Source organism: Sinocyclocheilus rhinocerous, unplaced genomic scaffold (assembly GCF_001515625.1).
Source record: "Sinocyclocheilus rhinocerous isolate Xijiao unplaced genomic scaffold, SAMN03320098_v1.1 scaffold1275, whole genome shotgun sequence".
Classification (NCBI taxonomy): domain Eukaryota; kingdom Metazoa; phylum Chordata; class Actinopteri; order Cypriniformes; family Cyprinidae; genus Sinocyclocheilus; species Sinocyclocheilus rhinocerous.
Genome location: NW_015628268.1, coordinates 543844 through 560198, shown reverse-complemented (window position 1 = coordinate 560198; position 16355 = coordinate 543844). Strand labels below are relative to the sequence as shown.

Genomic DNA, 16355 nt, shown 5'->3' with positions numbered 1-16355 from the left:
CGCTATTTCATCTGGCTTTAAACTAGTTTAAATCATGTGTGTTCTTCGTTAAATTCAAGCGCTTCACACTGGATCTCACAGTGCTGTTTAGTGGTTGTGTGACTGAGACTCTAGTAGCTAAGTGAACTCATGGACCCCAGGTTGGGAACCACTGGACTAGATTGACTCTGTATACACCTCACACATCCTGAAAAGTGAAGCTGCGGGCTCTTTGATCGCCCCCTGGTGGCTTGCTGCAGTACAGGTCATAAACCCCACCCTCTCCATGTAAACGAATGGGACTTGAGTCAAAATAAAGAAATAAATTACACTTCCAATACAATTTTCCGAAAGATGGTTTTGGTCATTAAATGTAGTTATCACGCTGATATATGTTCAATTGTTCGTTTTTGTGATAAGTTTGATTTTAGCTAGTAATTTGATGCTATAAAAACGGGGCGTGTCGTTATGGTTGATTGGGTCTGCGGGAGTTTGATACCACGGCTCCACCTCACGACACTACTGCGCAGACTCTGGCTCCAAGCGAACCTCTACGGCGCAGACTCGGGCTCCAAATGATGTCATTTACTCAAGATGGCAGCGGCCATACTGAGATGCTTTGGCTTCACTTTTCTATAGTGGAAGGAATAGGAGACGCGTCGTCCATCTTTTTTTACAGTCTATGGTATACACTAATACAAAGTATTTATTTAGTTGCTAAGGCAAAACTGGCTAACTTTCATTTATTTTATTTTTTTAAGTGTTTCATCTAATATTTCTGTTTTACTTTATTTCAGCATTATTGCAGTTACCGTTAACAACAACTGCACTGTTCTACAAACGCATTAATAACCAAAAACTTTGGCTTTTGGATGATTAGGCCACGTCAAGTGCCAACATTAAACAAAAAAATGACGGCCATGTATAATATAGACTATTAAGACAGCTACGGGCCGCTTAAAATTCATTCACGGGCCGCATTTGGCCCGCGGGCCGTAGTTTGGACACCCCTGATTTAGGAGCTGGTATGGTGAAGTGGCTAAAGCTGAGGCCTGTGTGGAGTGAGCCTTGAGCTTTCACCAAGTGTCCTTGGTGGCATTTAACCTCAGGTTGTTCCAGGGGGATTTTACCTAGTAAATATACTGCAAGTCACTTTGGATAAAAGCATTTGCTAAACCTTTTGCTTCTTTACTAAATGAGGGGAAAAACCAAGAACTTCGCTCTTAGTCAATAAAGTCCTTTGGAAAATTCATTCTACGTTTCTTCCTTGTTCATGTTGGCATTGGGTAATTGTTTACTCTATACATGCAAATCAAAGTTTAAAATGAATTCATTACAAAAGTGCTCTAGACCCATCAGAGTGGCCAAATGTTCGAGTTGGTATACCATCCGTAGTGTCCAGATGCACGATGGAGGTTTCACGCTCTGATCAAGGCAAACCCAGATTATTTGTGTCAGTGAAAAAGCTTTTGATATAAAACCCAGACCAAAGCAGGAGACGACATCAAATGGGGTCTGGGGTTTGATACGGTTTGACAATATTGAATATCACTGTCACCGTAAAGGATGTACCTGTTTTATCCACCAGCCATCTGGTTTGATGAATGACATCTTCTTGCCTAAAGGAAACCAGTGGAGTGCGACTTTCATTTTGATTTTATAGCGATTCTATTTGTGTGCTGTTTTGCTGTGCCAGCAGTAACTGCAGGAACAATAGCAGACCTCAAACCTTTTTTTGCTGGTTTGAGATAAAACCCACAGCCTTCTCTTTTCGAGGGTTTAAAGCCTCACCAGCAAGTTGTTTCTTTCGATGTCCAGGACAGTTTTCAGGATGTGAAATTACAAGAACAAGTGGTAACCTTAGTTTCCATGAAAACCGCATTAAAAGCTGGAAAAAGTGCGTATTTGAACCTTTGGGAAAATCAGAATAATTTGGAATGTTCTCAGGCACTGAACAAAAAGTGCAATCTCGCTGAATACATTTTCATGGTTGGGATCTTTTATTAACATTACTGGCAATTTTTTATAATTTGATTTTTTTATTGCATATATTTTTATTGGATGTATTGTGTTTTATATTATTTTATTTTATTACAGTCCAGTGCATTGCGTTTTATTGTTGCTTGTCGCAATTGCAGCTAGTTTGGACAAAACCTCAGATTTACATGGAAGAAAAATCTTTAATTGCTTGTTGTTTCATTGTGGCTCGTATGGATACAGCAACATTAGTCAAAAGTTTTAGTAATTTTAAACTTCAGGTAGTTATTTCAGTTTGTTTTTATTAAATTTGAGCTTTGTTTAATGTGAAATGAAGACAATTGTGTAATGTTGAGCATTTGAAGATTCTGTTAACTTCTTACACTGTTTAAAGGGGATCCCATATTAAAATATTAACAATACCTGCAGTAAACTTTGATATTTTGGCAGAAACTACACTCTCGGTTACCATGGTACATTTTTGTATCTAAAGCTGATTTTTTTTTTGTCTTGTCCATACCTTTATTCAGTACCTCAGGGGTTGTTCACCTTACTTTTTTATGATACTAACCTACAGGCCTGTTTGTTTTGTGCTGAGAACGATAAGGCTCTTTGGTATAAACATTGACCAAGAATTCGGTAACCACTCACATTCATAGATGCAGATGCACACAGAGCATTAGTCAGCTTTTAGCCTCGGTAATTACTACATGCCTCTCATACCAGAGATGAGAGAGAATGAGAGGGGAATAGGGGTTTCTGGAAGCCCAGCTCTTTGCTTTCTGTAGTTTGCGATAAGAGAGAGTTTGTACGTGTGTGTGGCTTTTAGATGCCCCTGTTGGAATAGGACTCATTCCTGTGCCAGATATCTGTTTCAGATGTAAGAGCTAGATTTAGTCAGAGTGTTTTGGAAACACCTGCTCAGGCTTGTGTCCAAGCTGTTCATTTTGAAAATGCGGGAAATATGCACAAAATATAGTGTACACAAATTGATTCAGTGCCTTGCTGTATTCAGGGTCTTTATTATTGAAGAGTATGGAAAAACAACCATTACATTTTAAAAGATCACTGATACATGCTGGATCTCATTTGTTTGTCCTTTTTGCTTCACATTCGTTTATGGTGTGTTTGAATGCCAGCTCGAAAACTATAAATTTGATCTTAATGGTGCAACATGCTGATCATAGCGGCAGATGAATTATATTGCAAATGTTGAACAAAACAACAAAATATTGGAGTGAAGTGATTTGTTAGTTATTTATAGGGTTAAAAAATGCTTTTATGCCTTGCAATGACGATCAATAGCAATCTAATATTAGAAGAATATATTTTTTAAAATAATTATTTTGATCTATCTAATAAAAATAATATTGCTGGTATTTTTTTGTTTTTGTTTGTTTTTTAGTAGTTGAAGTTTATAGTAGGGCTAGGTGATTTTGTTTCTGATTTTATCAATTAATTTGAATGTAATGTTTTGCCACAATTTTATTTTTTTATTTTAATTTAAATTGTTTTTAAAATAAGAATATTAGCTGTAAATGTAAATGTGTGGTGGAATACAACTTTCTTTAATTAGATGGTTAATGAAGAAAATGTTACTTGAATTACTCAGTCTTCATAGACTGATTTATAGACAAAAATTAAATGTCAAGAAATAAGATGTACGTAAAATGGCTGAAAGTAAATGAATGTTTATTTTACAATATTTCCTAAAAATTTACTGAATCAAAATGTGCACTATTCTTTAACAACAAAGTCAAAGCAAATCAAATTGTGTCCAAATTGAATAATTGTCACAGCAAATGTTTACACCTTTGTATTTTTGCAGGAAGCTACATGTCTTCACTTGTGTGGCATGTTGTTAGCTGTCAGTGGCGTGTCATTGTCGTCACCGTGTGCAAATGAAGGCTGTTAACTACTCGTTCGTGTACAGTAGTCATGTACCCCGAGGGCTGTCCTTTATTATGTCTTATTATTTGTGTTGGTTTGCAAGGAACATGTGCTGCCAAGATAAACAAACGAATCAATAATTAGTCTCACATTTACCCTTACCTCTCTGGCGAGTCAGTAGGAAGTCAGCCTAATTAGATAAGGATATTAACGTGGATCTCCCATAGATGTGTTTTTACAGTGATGTCTTTGTTCCTCTTTGACATCGATTTACAATTCTGATTAACATGCACCATGTCTTCTCGACCTCATAGACGTTTTTGCCGTTCTAACTCATTAATGTCTCTCAGCTGGCCTTTACGAATCATGGTGGGGGTGGACAACACACACTTTTAGGATAGGTCTCCTCCCTCTCTGGCACTGTGGGGATCAGGACACGGCTTTGAGTTTTGGCTCATTAGTTTTACATAGTCAACAGGGGATCATACGAAAAGACCCAATAAATGTGTTTGCAAACAGTCATGCCTACAAAAAGATCAAGACCTGGGGTGAGTTTGTGTGGGGGCGTTTGGGGACTTGTCAATGTGCGATGAGAGTCGTGCTTGGCCTGAGATGAGAAGCACAGTGACCAGGCTACATCTGGATGTGCTCTTATTTCTCTGTGTGTGTGGATTGGTTGGCTCGAGCTATGTTGGTCTCATGCATTTCATTCAAAATTGATGAATCCATCACTTTGGACTTCAGAAAGCAGCGATTTGCCATTTTGAAACAGCCCTGTGGTTGGAATCAATTTTGGGTATCTTTTTCAGCCGCCTTCTCGGTGTGTGCGTTTGTGTGTATGCAGGCTCACACATCTGATTGTGTACTCGGACACTTGTGTGCATACTCAAACATTGACATGCATGTGTGTGAGTTTGTGCACCTGCGTCGGTGTATTGCTGAACAGCAAAGGCTATTCTTACCATAAAAGAAGGGCGACCTCATGAGCAAGCACTTACCCTGCCTTTCCTTCCACCTTAATGTCAACTCGTGGTGTAGCATATTCATGGTGACAAGTTCGAGCTGCCTACTGTAGGAAGTGTGGTCAGGCAAAATGTTCTCTGCCAACCAAGTCCTCTCCGCTTCAGATTTGTACTTCTTGGGTGTAGAAGGATAAATGGAAAACCTTCATGCCCAATTGTTTCTCTGTTTTCTCTCTTTTGACTTTCTTTACCAGTTAATTCATTTGATTGATTTTGATCAAACTGAAAGTTAATCTTGATATGGGACATTATAAGGACGCTCTAATATTTACTGAATATTTACTTTATTTCATTATTTGAAACAGTAATACTGCAAAATATTTTTTGCATTTACAATAGCTGTTTTTTATTTTAATATATTTTAAAATGTGTGGTGTAGCATATTCATGGTGACAAGTTCGAGCTGCCTACTGTAGGAAGTGTGGTCAGGCAAAATGTTCTCTGCCAACCAAGTCCTCTCCGCTTCAGATTTGTACTTCTTGGGTGTAGAAGGATAAATGGAAAACCTTCATGCCCAATTGTTTCTCTGTTTTCTCTCTTTTGACTTTCTTTACCAGTTAATTCATTTGATTGATTTTGATCAAACTGAAAGTTAATCTTGATATGGGACATTATAAGGACGCTCTAATATTTACTGAATATTTACTTTATTTCATTATTTGAAACAGTAATACTGCAAAATATTTTTTGCATTTACAATAGCTGTTTTTTATTTTAATATATTTTAAAATGTAATTTATTCCTGTGATGGCAAATCTGAATTTTCAGCAGCCATTACGCCAGTCATCAGTGTCACACGATTCTTCAGAAATATACAGTGCTTAAAAAATGTATTAGACCAGCACCCAATGTAAGGTTTGTGCCACAGCTGCCTTAAACTAACAGTATTGGTAATTACCTAAATCATTTTTTATGTTTCTGTAATGGTTAATCCACCAGTATGTGTAAGCTCTTTAGTCACAATAGTGTTTCTAATGCTAAAATATAATTATTGTTGTTATCCATGAATTTTTGAATTTACTGTTTTACAAGAAAGGCAGAAAAATAGTAAAGCACTTTATTATTATTTTTATTCAGATTAACAAATTACAGTCAATAACAACAGAGACTGTTTAAAAGTACATAAAAACAATGCCAGCAAGAATGCAAGCTGTTATCAAGGCCAAAAAAGGCCATACAAAATATTATAATTTTTTTTTATTTTGTGTGAATAAAGACTATTGAGTTGTTTCTGTTTATTTGCCTAATAAATGACAATAACATATCATACAAATTTATTAGACTGTACTTATTGACTCTAATTGGGCATCTGAATAAAAAAATAATAAAGTGATTTACTATTTTTTCTGCCTTTCTTGTAAAATAATTATATTTTAGCATTACAAATACTACTGTGACTAAAGAGCTATACTGGTGGATTAACCATTACAGAAACATAAAAAGGATTTTAGTACTCACCAATACTTTTAGTTTAGGGCAGCTCTGGCACAAACTTTACATTGGGTGGTGGAGGTATAATACATTTATTAAGCACTGTATAATATAATGTTTTATATTATTATAATGTTTTTATTAAAATATCCTCTATTATGACAGTTTTTTGTTGTTGTTGTTTTAGCAAAACTGAATCTTTAACCACATTTTCTCATATGAACAATCAGCCAATACTGATAATGTTAAGTTTCACAAACCTTAAGTACGTTAAGTAGACTAGCAAGTGCACTTGCTTTATTTTCGGACTTACACTTAATTACACAATTTGCAGTTCAGAATGTGCACCACATATTGATTGTAAGCACTCTGACTTCAGGGAATTCGTTCAATTAATCGTCCACTTGTGTTATTCTTCATGCTTAAGATGTGTTTTTTTCGTTCTACAGGTTATCTTAAGGGGGTTTCCATTGTTTTAATGTTAGTTTTAGTATAACATTATAATACCATGCATATTTTTCCTTTTTTTTTTTATTTAAAGAAGAAACCAATCCAAGGTATAGATGACATTTGAGGCTTGAAAAACAATAAACGTTTTTCAGTTAGAGTGTTTTCAGCTTGTTTATTTTCAACTAAAAATATGACATGCGGTTGCTTCAAACAATGGTGTAAACGTCATTCAGTGTAAATTTTGATAATCGTAATTAATAATCACAATTACAGTTTCAAGGGAAAAATCGACAATAATGATTTTTGTCAAAATCGTGCAGCCCTACTTAGACTGATAACTTGTGATTTGCATGCTATCCATCCTAAATTAAAAAAAATTAGAATTACTGTATCCCAAGTCATATTATGTTGAAATGAGTATTCTAATTGTACCTGTATGGTTTGCTATTGCCGGTGAAAATTTGAGGGCAGATCCATGTACACTCTCTAAATACAGTACATAGTTTTATGGTACAGTGTAAGTAGGCAAATTGGGACACATCGTGTGTCTTTTTAAAGGATTCATTAAAAGAATCAGTACCTAAGAGTCATTTCCTTATGAATCAGACTACACCACCCAAGCTGTATGTTTGTTTTTGTGTGCAGCCTGTTTTTTTCTTTTCTTTTTTTTGCCATTATATTTCTCATAGTCTTTTTATCTCATCACACTCAGGTCAGACCGTAAACACTAGGGATGCACGGTATCGGGCCCGATACTGAGCTCCTGTACTCGTACTCGTTAAAATGCCCCGATACCACACAGCATGTGATAAGTGCCATATTCAGACAAAGAAATACTGACAACAGACAGCAGAATGGGGTTATTAGAGATTAAAGATGTCTACGAAGTATATGTATGCAATGAATATAACGTTAAACATTCAGTATTAACGCCTGTATAACTGATGTGCGCGAGCTGATAAACAAAGCACGCTGAGTGGATTGAGCGCAAGTTGTGTAAATACTGTCATAGCTGTCTAATTTTTGGTTGATTGTAATCTATTACATACCTTTCTATCAAAGTTATCTGACATTATCAAGCTGAATTTGTTCTGACACAGTTTACCTCTGAGTTCTTGTCATATTTTATTACCATTTTCTAAACTATAGCGAATAAACTGTGATAATGTGAGAAATGTTGAAGGTGTCTGAATATATTTTGGTTTGACTGTATCTATTTGATAAATGAAGTTAACCAACTAACATTATACATACTCTTTTGGTTTCTGTACCCAATATTTTAAAAATGTACAAATGCAATGAAAAATTGGTATCGGTACTCGGTATTGGCAAGTACCAAAAATAAAAGTATCGGTATCGGGCGAGTACTGGAAAAAGTGGTATCGGTGCATCCCTAGTAAACACACATTCATAACTTGTTTAAAATATTATTTATTTTGCCATATAGTGCTACTGATTCTGGTCCCTCATTCTAAGCAAGTCTGTTGGACTTTTCTCCCATTTTATTGTACGTCTATGGCTGTCTCTCAAAATCTAGTGAGCTACCTATCTAGACAGCATGTTTGGGCATTGTAGATGCTTTTCCGGTGTAAAAGATTGTCTCAAATGTATTCAGTAGACAGGACTCATCTCATTAGATTTTGAGACACATCCTGTATCCATGTGTGCGTGCGTTTGCATGCGGTGTCTTTGTTGGCTCTGATTCCTGTAAGGCATGTAAAGGGAATAGGAGGTGCAGGAGTGGAGGTGGGTCTGGTATTAGCCGGTTGGGAGCACAGAGGCACTGCGGGCGTGCAGGGCATTCATTTAAAATGCATAGGCTCCGAGGTCGGCGGCCCTCAGAAATGTCACTCGATGTAATGGGAGGGGAGAGTGCCAGAACCCAGAGTCCCTACAGAGTCAGATGCGTGTGTGTTGTTTAATGCATGTGTTGGATGTGTGTGTGTGCAGTATGGAGACTTGAATCACGGCAGGTGCAGCTGGTTCACTGTCAACAAAGAGCTTTAGAAAAATATACTGTTGATGTACGCACAATATTAGGGAAAAGTGGGTCTAAAGTCTTACAGTGAGAAAACACAGACTAGATTTATAGACCTACAATCAAATCGATGCTCCAAAATGTGATTGATATGACAGAGACCATTATGCAAAGCATTTCCTCTAGAAAGCTTTATTCAGGCACAAGATAATGCATTTTAGTTTGCTTGTCAGCTATAATAAAGCTTTTAGGCCCAGTGATGGAAATATCAGGAATAAATGATCAGGAGCTTTTATTCTTACTTTTTCTTTTGAAAAAGTGATTGATAGTCCATTATATTGATGAGGTAGATTCATTGGTTGATATTTTGCGATTGTTAAGATTAAAAGAATTGCCAGTAGCTTTTCATTCATACAGTCAGTTTTTGTGAATTTTTTTTCAGCTGTGTTTACTGTCATGCATGACTCTCAAATTGTCATATGGGAGCAAATTGAATAATGACTTTATGGACAGATAACGGAGTGACTCACTGTCCTTCTTAGACTTTAGTAATACCATTTAACTATTGTGAAAGATAATCATATATTAATACTTTAAAGATTTGGTTTTTATTCTAAAGTGTTTGGCTTTTCGGGATATTCACATTGTTTTCATACTCTCAGATATGTGGTAAACTTTCCATTTTTATTTTTATCTGTTTTTATTATTTTTTTATTTACTTGAAACAGTGTGACACACAACTTGCTCTGTGACCACACAATACCCCAATACCAATTTTTCTTGAGCACCAAATCAGCATATTAGAATGATTTCTGAAGGATCATGTGACACTGAAGACTGGAGTAATGGCTGCTGAAAATGTAGCTTTGCATCACAGAAATAAATTACATTTAAAAATACAACAAAATAGAAAAGTGTCCTTTTAAATTGTAATAATATTGCGCAATATTGGAATTCTTACTATATTTTTAATCAAATAAATGCAGCCTTGGTGAGCATAAGAAACTAATTTCAAATACATTTAAAAAATCGTACCAACCCCAAACTTAGCCATTAAACAATGTGATGGTCAAACATGATAATGCATTTTTTTTTTGAGTAAATATAGTCTAAAATATGTTTAATTTCAGCTTTTTAAAATGTCTCATTCCAGTGGCTTTATTTCAAAGCTACCCATGTAGAACAGTCAAAATTGTCAAGCTATTGAAAAGCAATGTGATCTATTTCATCTTCATATAACACTTGACATCGGATATGGGCATGTTTTAATAAGGATTAAAAATTTGTGGCAAAGTGGGACTGAAATATGAGTGCTAATGGGGACAGGATCCCTGTTAAATGGGTGATGAGAAATCAGACTTAAGTAAATATAACCCTCATACCTATTAAGTTTATTTAATTCCGTTCCCTAATACGTACATACTGTCGCACTTTAACACTTACAACACATTCTGTCACATCCGTGGCGCTGTTAGCCCTGCACACACATATGCGCGCTGACATGCATGTCTAGTGGAGTGACAGTTGAGCGCCTCTCCCTGACAGTCTCTCTTGCTATCCAACACCTACAAACATGCCCAAGAGCACAAACTTGTCCCATTTCTGTGTGCAATGACATGCTTTAATGAAATTTATTCGGAATTGTTTGTTATTATTTAGATTTTTTTTCCTTTGAACAAAACCATGACAGTGCTCGTTGGCTGTATAGTTGTTTGTAGTCAAAAACCTGATTCACAATAATTTGTAAACAAAGCTAGATACTGAAGGTTAAATTACTTATCTTTAATGTCAGGGTAAAAACCACAACAACTTTTTTCCCATGAAAACACAATATACAGAATATTTGGAACAGTAATATTTGTTTCTTTTTTCTTTGATCTGTTTCTCAAATGTTTGCTGAATTGTGGCTTGTCCTGCAGCTTTTGATGTGGATGCTTGATGCTAGAGCTACTGCTGTCTTAAAAAGAAGAAAAATACAGACTGACGTGTTAATTTAACCTAAATCTTTTTTTTGCACACACTTGCAAAATTATGTTTCAATTATTTATGTATATGTACACACACACACATTGTATTAAACATAAGTCAAAAAATTCATTACATGATTTAATTGATTTTATGTAATAATATACTACTTCTGATAAGAATAATATCAAATAATGCTATAAAATCAATTATTGTTATTTTTGTGTTTATGCACATAGCGATATTCAATCTGAATACTTTCCGTACCCACTGTATATATATATATTTTTTTTACGTTTTTTAAGCAAGAAAGAATGAAAGAATGAAAATATGAGTACATGATGATTATTTGCTCTATTACAGACCAAACTATCTGTAGCCATTTAGAGTTAGTCAACCACAGCATTTTAATCATGATCCTATCACATGACTTGACACGTCCCTATCTTACATCTACCTTGACTAGCAATGGAAAGCATAGCAAAACAATTTTATTGCAGTTTTTATAGTCTGTATTTCATTTTTAATATTGTATATACCATGTTGATAATTTTGAACTTTGTTGAACTTAGAAATTAAATCGTCAATCACACTTTGCTCAGATGTCTTTGGATCTGAATCAGCTGTATAATTTCAGAGCTCATGGATGCTTGTGGTGCGTTTGGAGTCTGTTTATTATGTATTTTCACTCTAATTAGTTTTAATTTAGTACAAAAACAAGCCGACTTCTTTCCTTTGCTTTTGTCATTTGCTGGTGGTACACAGAGAAAAATCCCACTAACCACTGTTCATTTTCTCCAGGATCCGTTATCTGCAGTCTTGCCTGCTTGTGTCCATGTACAGTAATGGAATTTGGTTGGGAAATTTACCAGACCTCTAGACGGGCTTTCAGCACTTCTTCACATAGAAAGGCATCCAAGATTTTTTTATTTTTTTAAGTGTGGCTCTTAACTGTCCATTCTTAAATCAGTGCACACCTCCCACCCCCACCACCCCCTGTCTGGCCACTCATAAAAACACTTAAGTACATACCTCACAACACATACCTCATATATATACACTAACAGTATTCATGTAACTGCTGCTTAGCAGGACCTGTTTTGCCTTGAAGCTGGCCGTTCTGCCCATCAGACTCTGACTAATAAGTTAGCTTCAATTAGCATGTGTCCTACTCAGAGATATGCATCGCTGCAGCCTACGCTGTGAATAGTAGGCTAGCTGCTTCCGTTTCACCCGAAGGAGGTAAGAGCCAGTCTCTCGCAGCTATCTGCCCCATATGTGCAGGGAAATGTCACTGCCTTTGCGGAACGCTCACTGGATCACTTGCCCCGGCAGGAAGTAAGTGTCACCTGACCCCACTGCTGCGACTTCACACTTCCCTCAGGGAGCTAATGTCTTTTGCACAGACCTACACTCAAAGGACATTATGCAAAACTTCTCAAAGCTTATCCTTCCTTCAGTCTGTGGGTTTGGAATGAAAACATTCCTTGTAATTGGTCCTGATTTTTTTTTTATTGCATTGCATTTTATGCTCAGTACAATGTTAATAATTTTAAATCTAGTTGAACTAGAAATGAAACACACTTTGATCAGATGTCTTTGAATCGAAATCAAAGACAATGTTATTGCATTGCATTTTATTGCATGTTTTATTTTATTGCAGTTGCTGTTTGTTACGTTTATGGCTGGTTATAACAAAACATCAGATTTATTTTATATGTATTAAAAATATATATTAACTATTTAGATAATAGTTATCTATAAATATATAAATTCCCACAGTTTAAATGTCTTGTGTGTAATTTTACCAATTTTGCAAAAAAGACAAGTCATAATTTTTGCAATTCTATTTGGTGATACAGTAGTGGTGCAAAAATTTTATAATTATTTTTTTCCATTTCAGACTAGTTTACATTTACAGTAACACTTACTGTGATTGTATTAGATGACAATACCATGGTACTATATGTTTTAGAATTATGTACCCGGGTTTTTACATGATACTCATAGAAAACCATGGTAATGAAATAAAGGTAGATTCCAAAATGTTCTACTTTTTACTGTTTTGTAAGGGTAAATGCATTAATAAGTGATCTTTCATCTTGTAAATGCGAACATTGGTGCCTGCACCCAGCTTGGGCCGTTCAATTTAATGGTAAATTACGCAAGTTAAAATATTTATCTTTGCCCCACTATGTGGGAGTACAAGGAGTGTGCTGCTTGTGTCAGCGGGAGAAAAAACGTAAAAAAACTTTTAATGAGCCTGCAGCTTCCATCATTAAGCAAGCAGTCACAACAAAGTGACTTTGTTCTCTCCCACTCTCTCTTCCATCTCTCATAATCTGTCTCTCCCTCTCTCTTCCTACTCGTCTGCCTCTCTGCTCACACACACATACACACACATTTATAGAGCAAAGCCAGCGATCAAGGTCAGCTCAGATGGAGTCGGGCCAGAAGCCCCCACACAAGCATTATGGGTGATTGCCTTCTCGTGTCACCCATCAGCTGAGATCACATCACTTCCAATAAGTTACCAGCATTTCAGATATTCAGTCTCTGCCTGTTACTCTGCCTTTCCCCTTTCTGTTTTTTCATCTCCTCCTTTTTCTTTTACAACAACAAATACGTGTCTCTGATGGATGAAGGCCCTTGCTCAATACCTCTTGGTTTTCAAATGAGCTTTGCTAACATAACAACTGAGCGTTACTGGTTTGAGAAAGAAAGGACGTTTAGATGAAGGGCTTGAGTCTCCATCAGCAGTCGATGCATCAAGGGTCTGATGCTTTCTGAATGCTAAAGAGAGCTCAGTGCTGTATAGGCATTACATACATAAGCGCCCTCCCCTCCCCTATCATCTTATGCATGATTAAACAAGCATCCAATGCTTCGATATGTAGCTTTCATGAGGATTTGGTATCAATTTCCATTAGGAACTGCCTTATTAGGGATGTTTTCTGAGACATGCGCCACTATTACTATTGCAACCCCTAACAACTTTGGGTAGAAACATATTTTATGCAAGCAATCAAATGGAAACACACATACTTGGTCAAAGTTTAATTAGATTTATTTATTTGCATTTATTTAAATTAATTATTTAAATGTTTATAAATGTAATTTTAATGTAAATGTAATTTAAATTTAAATTTGTTTCATTTTTTCCCCAGAATTTAATTTTTTTGTCATTTTCACTGAAGAATATCATTTAAATTTGCATTGTTTATATTTTATTTTATTTTCATAATAGGTCATATATACATTATAATATATATAATACATTTGTGGTGATATGTGTATTATAAACCTGTTTTTAAAAAGACTACTGCAATTTTTGCAATGTTGGTGGTGCAGAAATTAGGTAATCAAATATAGTTATTTCAATATTTTTGTCTAGGTAACAGTTACAGTAAAACTTACTGTGATGGTATCAGATTGTAATCCTTGGTACTTTCATATATACCATGCTGTTGTATGTTTTTCATTTACATAACAGTGTTTTTACATGATATTCAAAGGAATACCATAATGAATCATTTCATCATGATGAATGAATTAGCTGAATAACTGTTTTGCCTTATCCTGGCAGTTGGTTTGTGTTCACTGGTAATTTCTCTGTCTTGTTTACACACTCACCTTGTCTCCATGTCTCTGTGTGTTCCCTCGACAGGTGAGGACTTTGCAGTGGTTCAGCAGGAAATAATCATGATGAAAGACTGCAAGCACTCTAACATTGTGGCCTATTTCGGTAGTTACTTAAGGTATAGTAATGACCACTTTCCTGACCACACTTTTACTGTTCTCTGCTTTCTCCTTAACTTACTCCTCCTTTCATTCTCTCTCCTCCTGCTCTGTCAGTTCCTATTCCTGTCTACGGTTGTTGAGTTGACACTGCGCTCTGTTGGTTGGGTCTCTCAGCTGCACTGCAGGAACAGCCACTGTGACTGCAGCACCTCTGTTTCTGCTAATTGTACAACCTGTGCTTCCCGGCCAGGTTTAGACCTAACTAGATATTCCAAGATTGGGCTATCAAGCAAGGGTGTAGATCTTTGATCATGGGTGCAACAGGACTTTATGATGCTTTCTTAAAGTTTGGTGGTACATGATACCGTCATTGCCCACCACGGATGTACAATTTAATAGTTTCAAGGCTAGAAAGGAAGAGGTGATACGTTAACTTTGAAGCACTTTTTTGGATGTAAAGTCCAAAAGATTGTAAATGTTTTTAATTAGGGATGCACCGAAATGAAAATTCTTGGCCGAGGCCGAAACCGAACAAAATTAAACATTGGGCCGAATACCGAACACGGTTTTTCGAGTTTTTTTCCCCATGTATTTTGCCCCCCAAAAAATTCACCATTGCATAAATTAAAAAGCCAAAATGTGCTTTTTACTGTTTTGTCTTGCTTTTCAAAGAAAAAAAATCAATTACAAAACAACAATTTAAAAATATTTAACACTGAACATTTTTAACATTCTAGCAGACACTATACCAACAAAGCACAATTTAAATTAAAATTAATAAGTTAGTAATATAATAATTTTTGGCCATCAGACCCCCTTCTTGGGGGGAATAATTTTGGTTGCTGAACATTCGGTGCATCCCTATTTTTAATGAAAAACGTTTCAAAACGTTGGTTGTTAGGACATTTTTTTAAGAATTGTTGTTTTGTTTTGTTTTTGCTTCAGTAGAATGTTAAGCTACAGTGATTAAAAAAATCATCCTCATCCTCAGTTTGTAGAACAATAAAAAAATAGTGTTTATGTTGATGCACTAACAATAGAGGTCTGTGGGGCTAGACGTTCTGGAAGATTTATAAACAGAAATGTGAAGGTTGTAATGTTTTCTGGGTAACTTACAGTAGTCTCTTGTAAACATGTTGAACCTAATGTTAAGATCTTCTGGTTATTCTGTGGCATTAAATTGTGCATTTATCCTGGTACAGTGTCTCGTATTTGTTGTTACAAACTGAGGGAAAATGATTTTCTGTGGGAATCAGCAGCATATAATAGATACTATATGTAAAACTAATGTAATATTTCATAATATTACAGTTCTTTTGATCAAATAGATGTAGCCTTGGTGAGCATAAGAAAATAAAAAATATATAATAATAATTAATAAATAAATAAATCTAACTGACCCCAAACACAAACATTTGAACATATGTACAGTATATACAGTTGTGGTCAAAATGTTACATACACTTTGCAGAATCGGCAAAATGTTAATTATTTTACCAAAATAAGAGTGATCATACAAAATGCATGTTATTTTTTTATTTAGTACTGACCTGAATAAGATATTTCACATAAAAGACATTTACATATAGTCAACAAGAGAAAATAATAGTTGAATTTATAAAAATGACCCTGGTTCAAAAGTTTACATACGCTTGATTTTTAATACTGTGTTGTTACCTGGATGCTCCACAGCTGTTTTTTTTTTGTTTTGTTATAGTTGATCATGAGTCCCTTGTTTGACCTGAACCGTTAAACTGCCCGCTGTTCTTCAGAAAAATCTTTCAGGTCCCACAAATTCTTTGGTCTTCCAGCATCTTTTGCGTATTTGAACCCTTTCCAACAATGATTATATGCTTTTTTTGAGACTCATACACAACTATTACAAAAGGTTCAAATGGTCACTGATGCTCCAGAAATGAACA

At 35.5% G+C, this 16355-nt stretch overlaps 1 protein-coding gene across 1 annotated transcript in view; it reads left to right on the top strand.

Moving 5' to 3' along the window:
- The window catches only part of LOC107737247 (mitogen-activated protein kinase kinase kinase kinase 3-like), a 92223-nt gene that overhangs the window by 15080 nt on the left and 60788 nt on the right, over window positions 1-16355 (top strand). The window contains exon 3 of the mRNA XM_016548712.1: window positions 14360-14450. Within this exon, the coding sequence (XP_016404198.1) occupies window positions 14360-14450 (91 nt within the window). The remainder of the gene's footprint in view (window positions 1-14359; window positions 14451-16355) is intronic.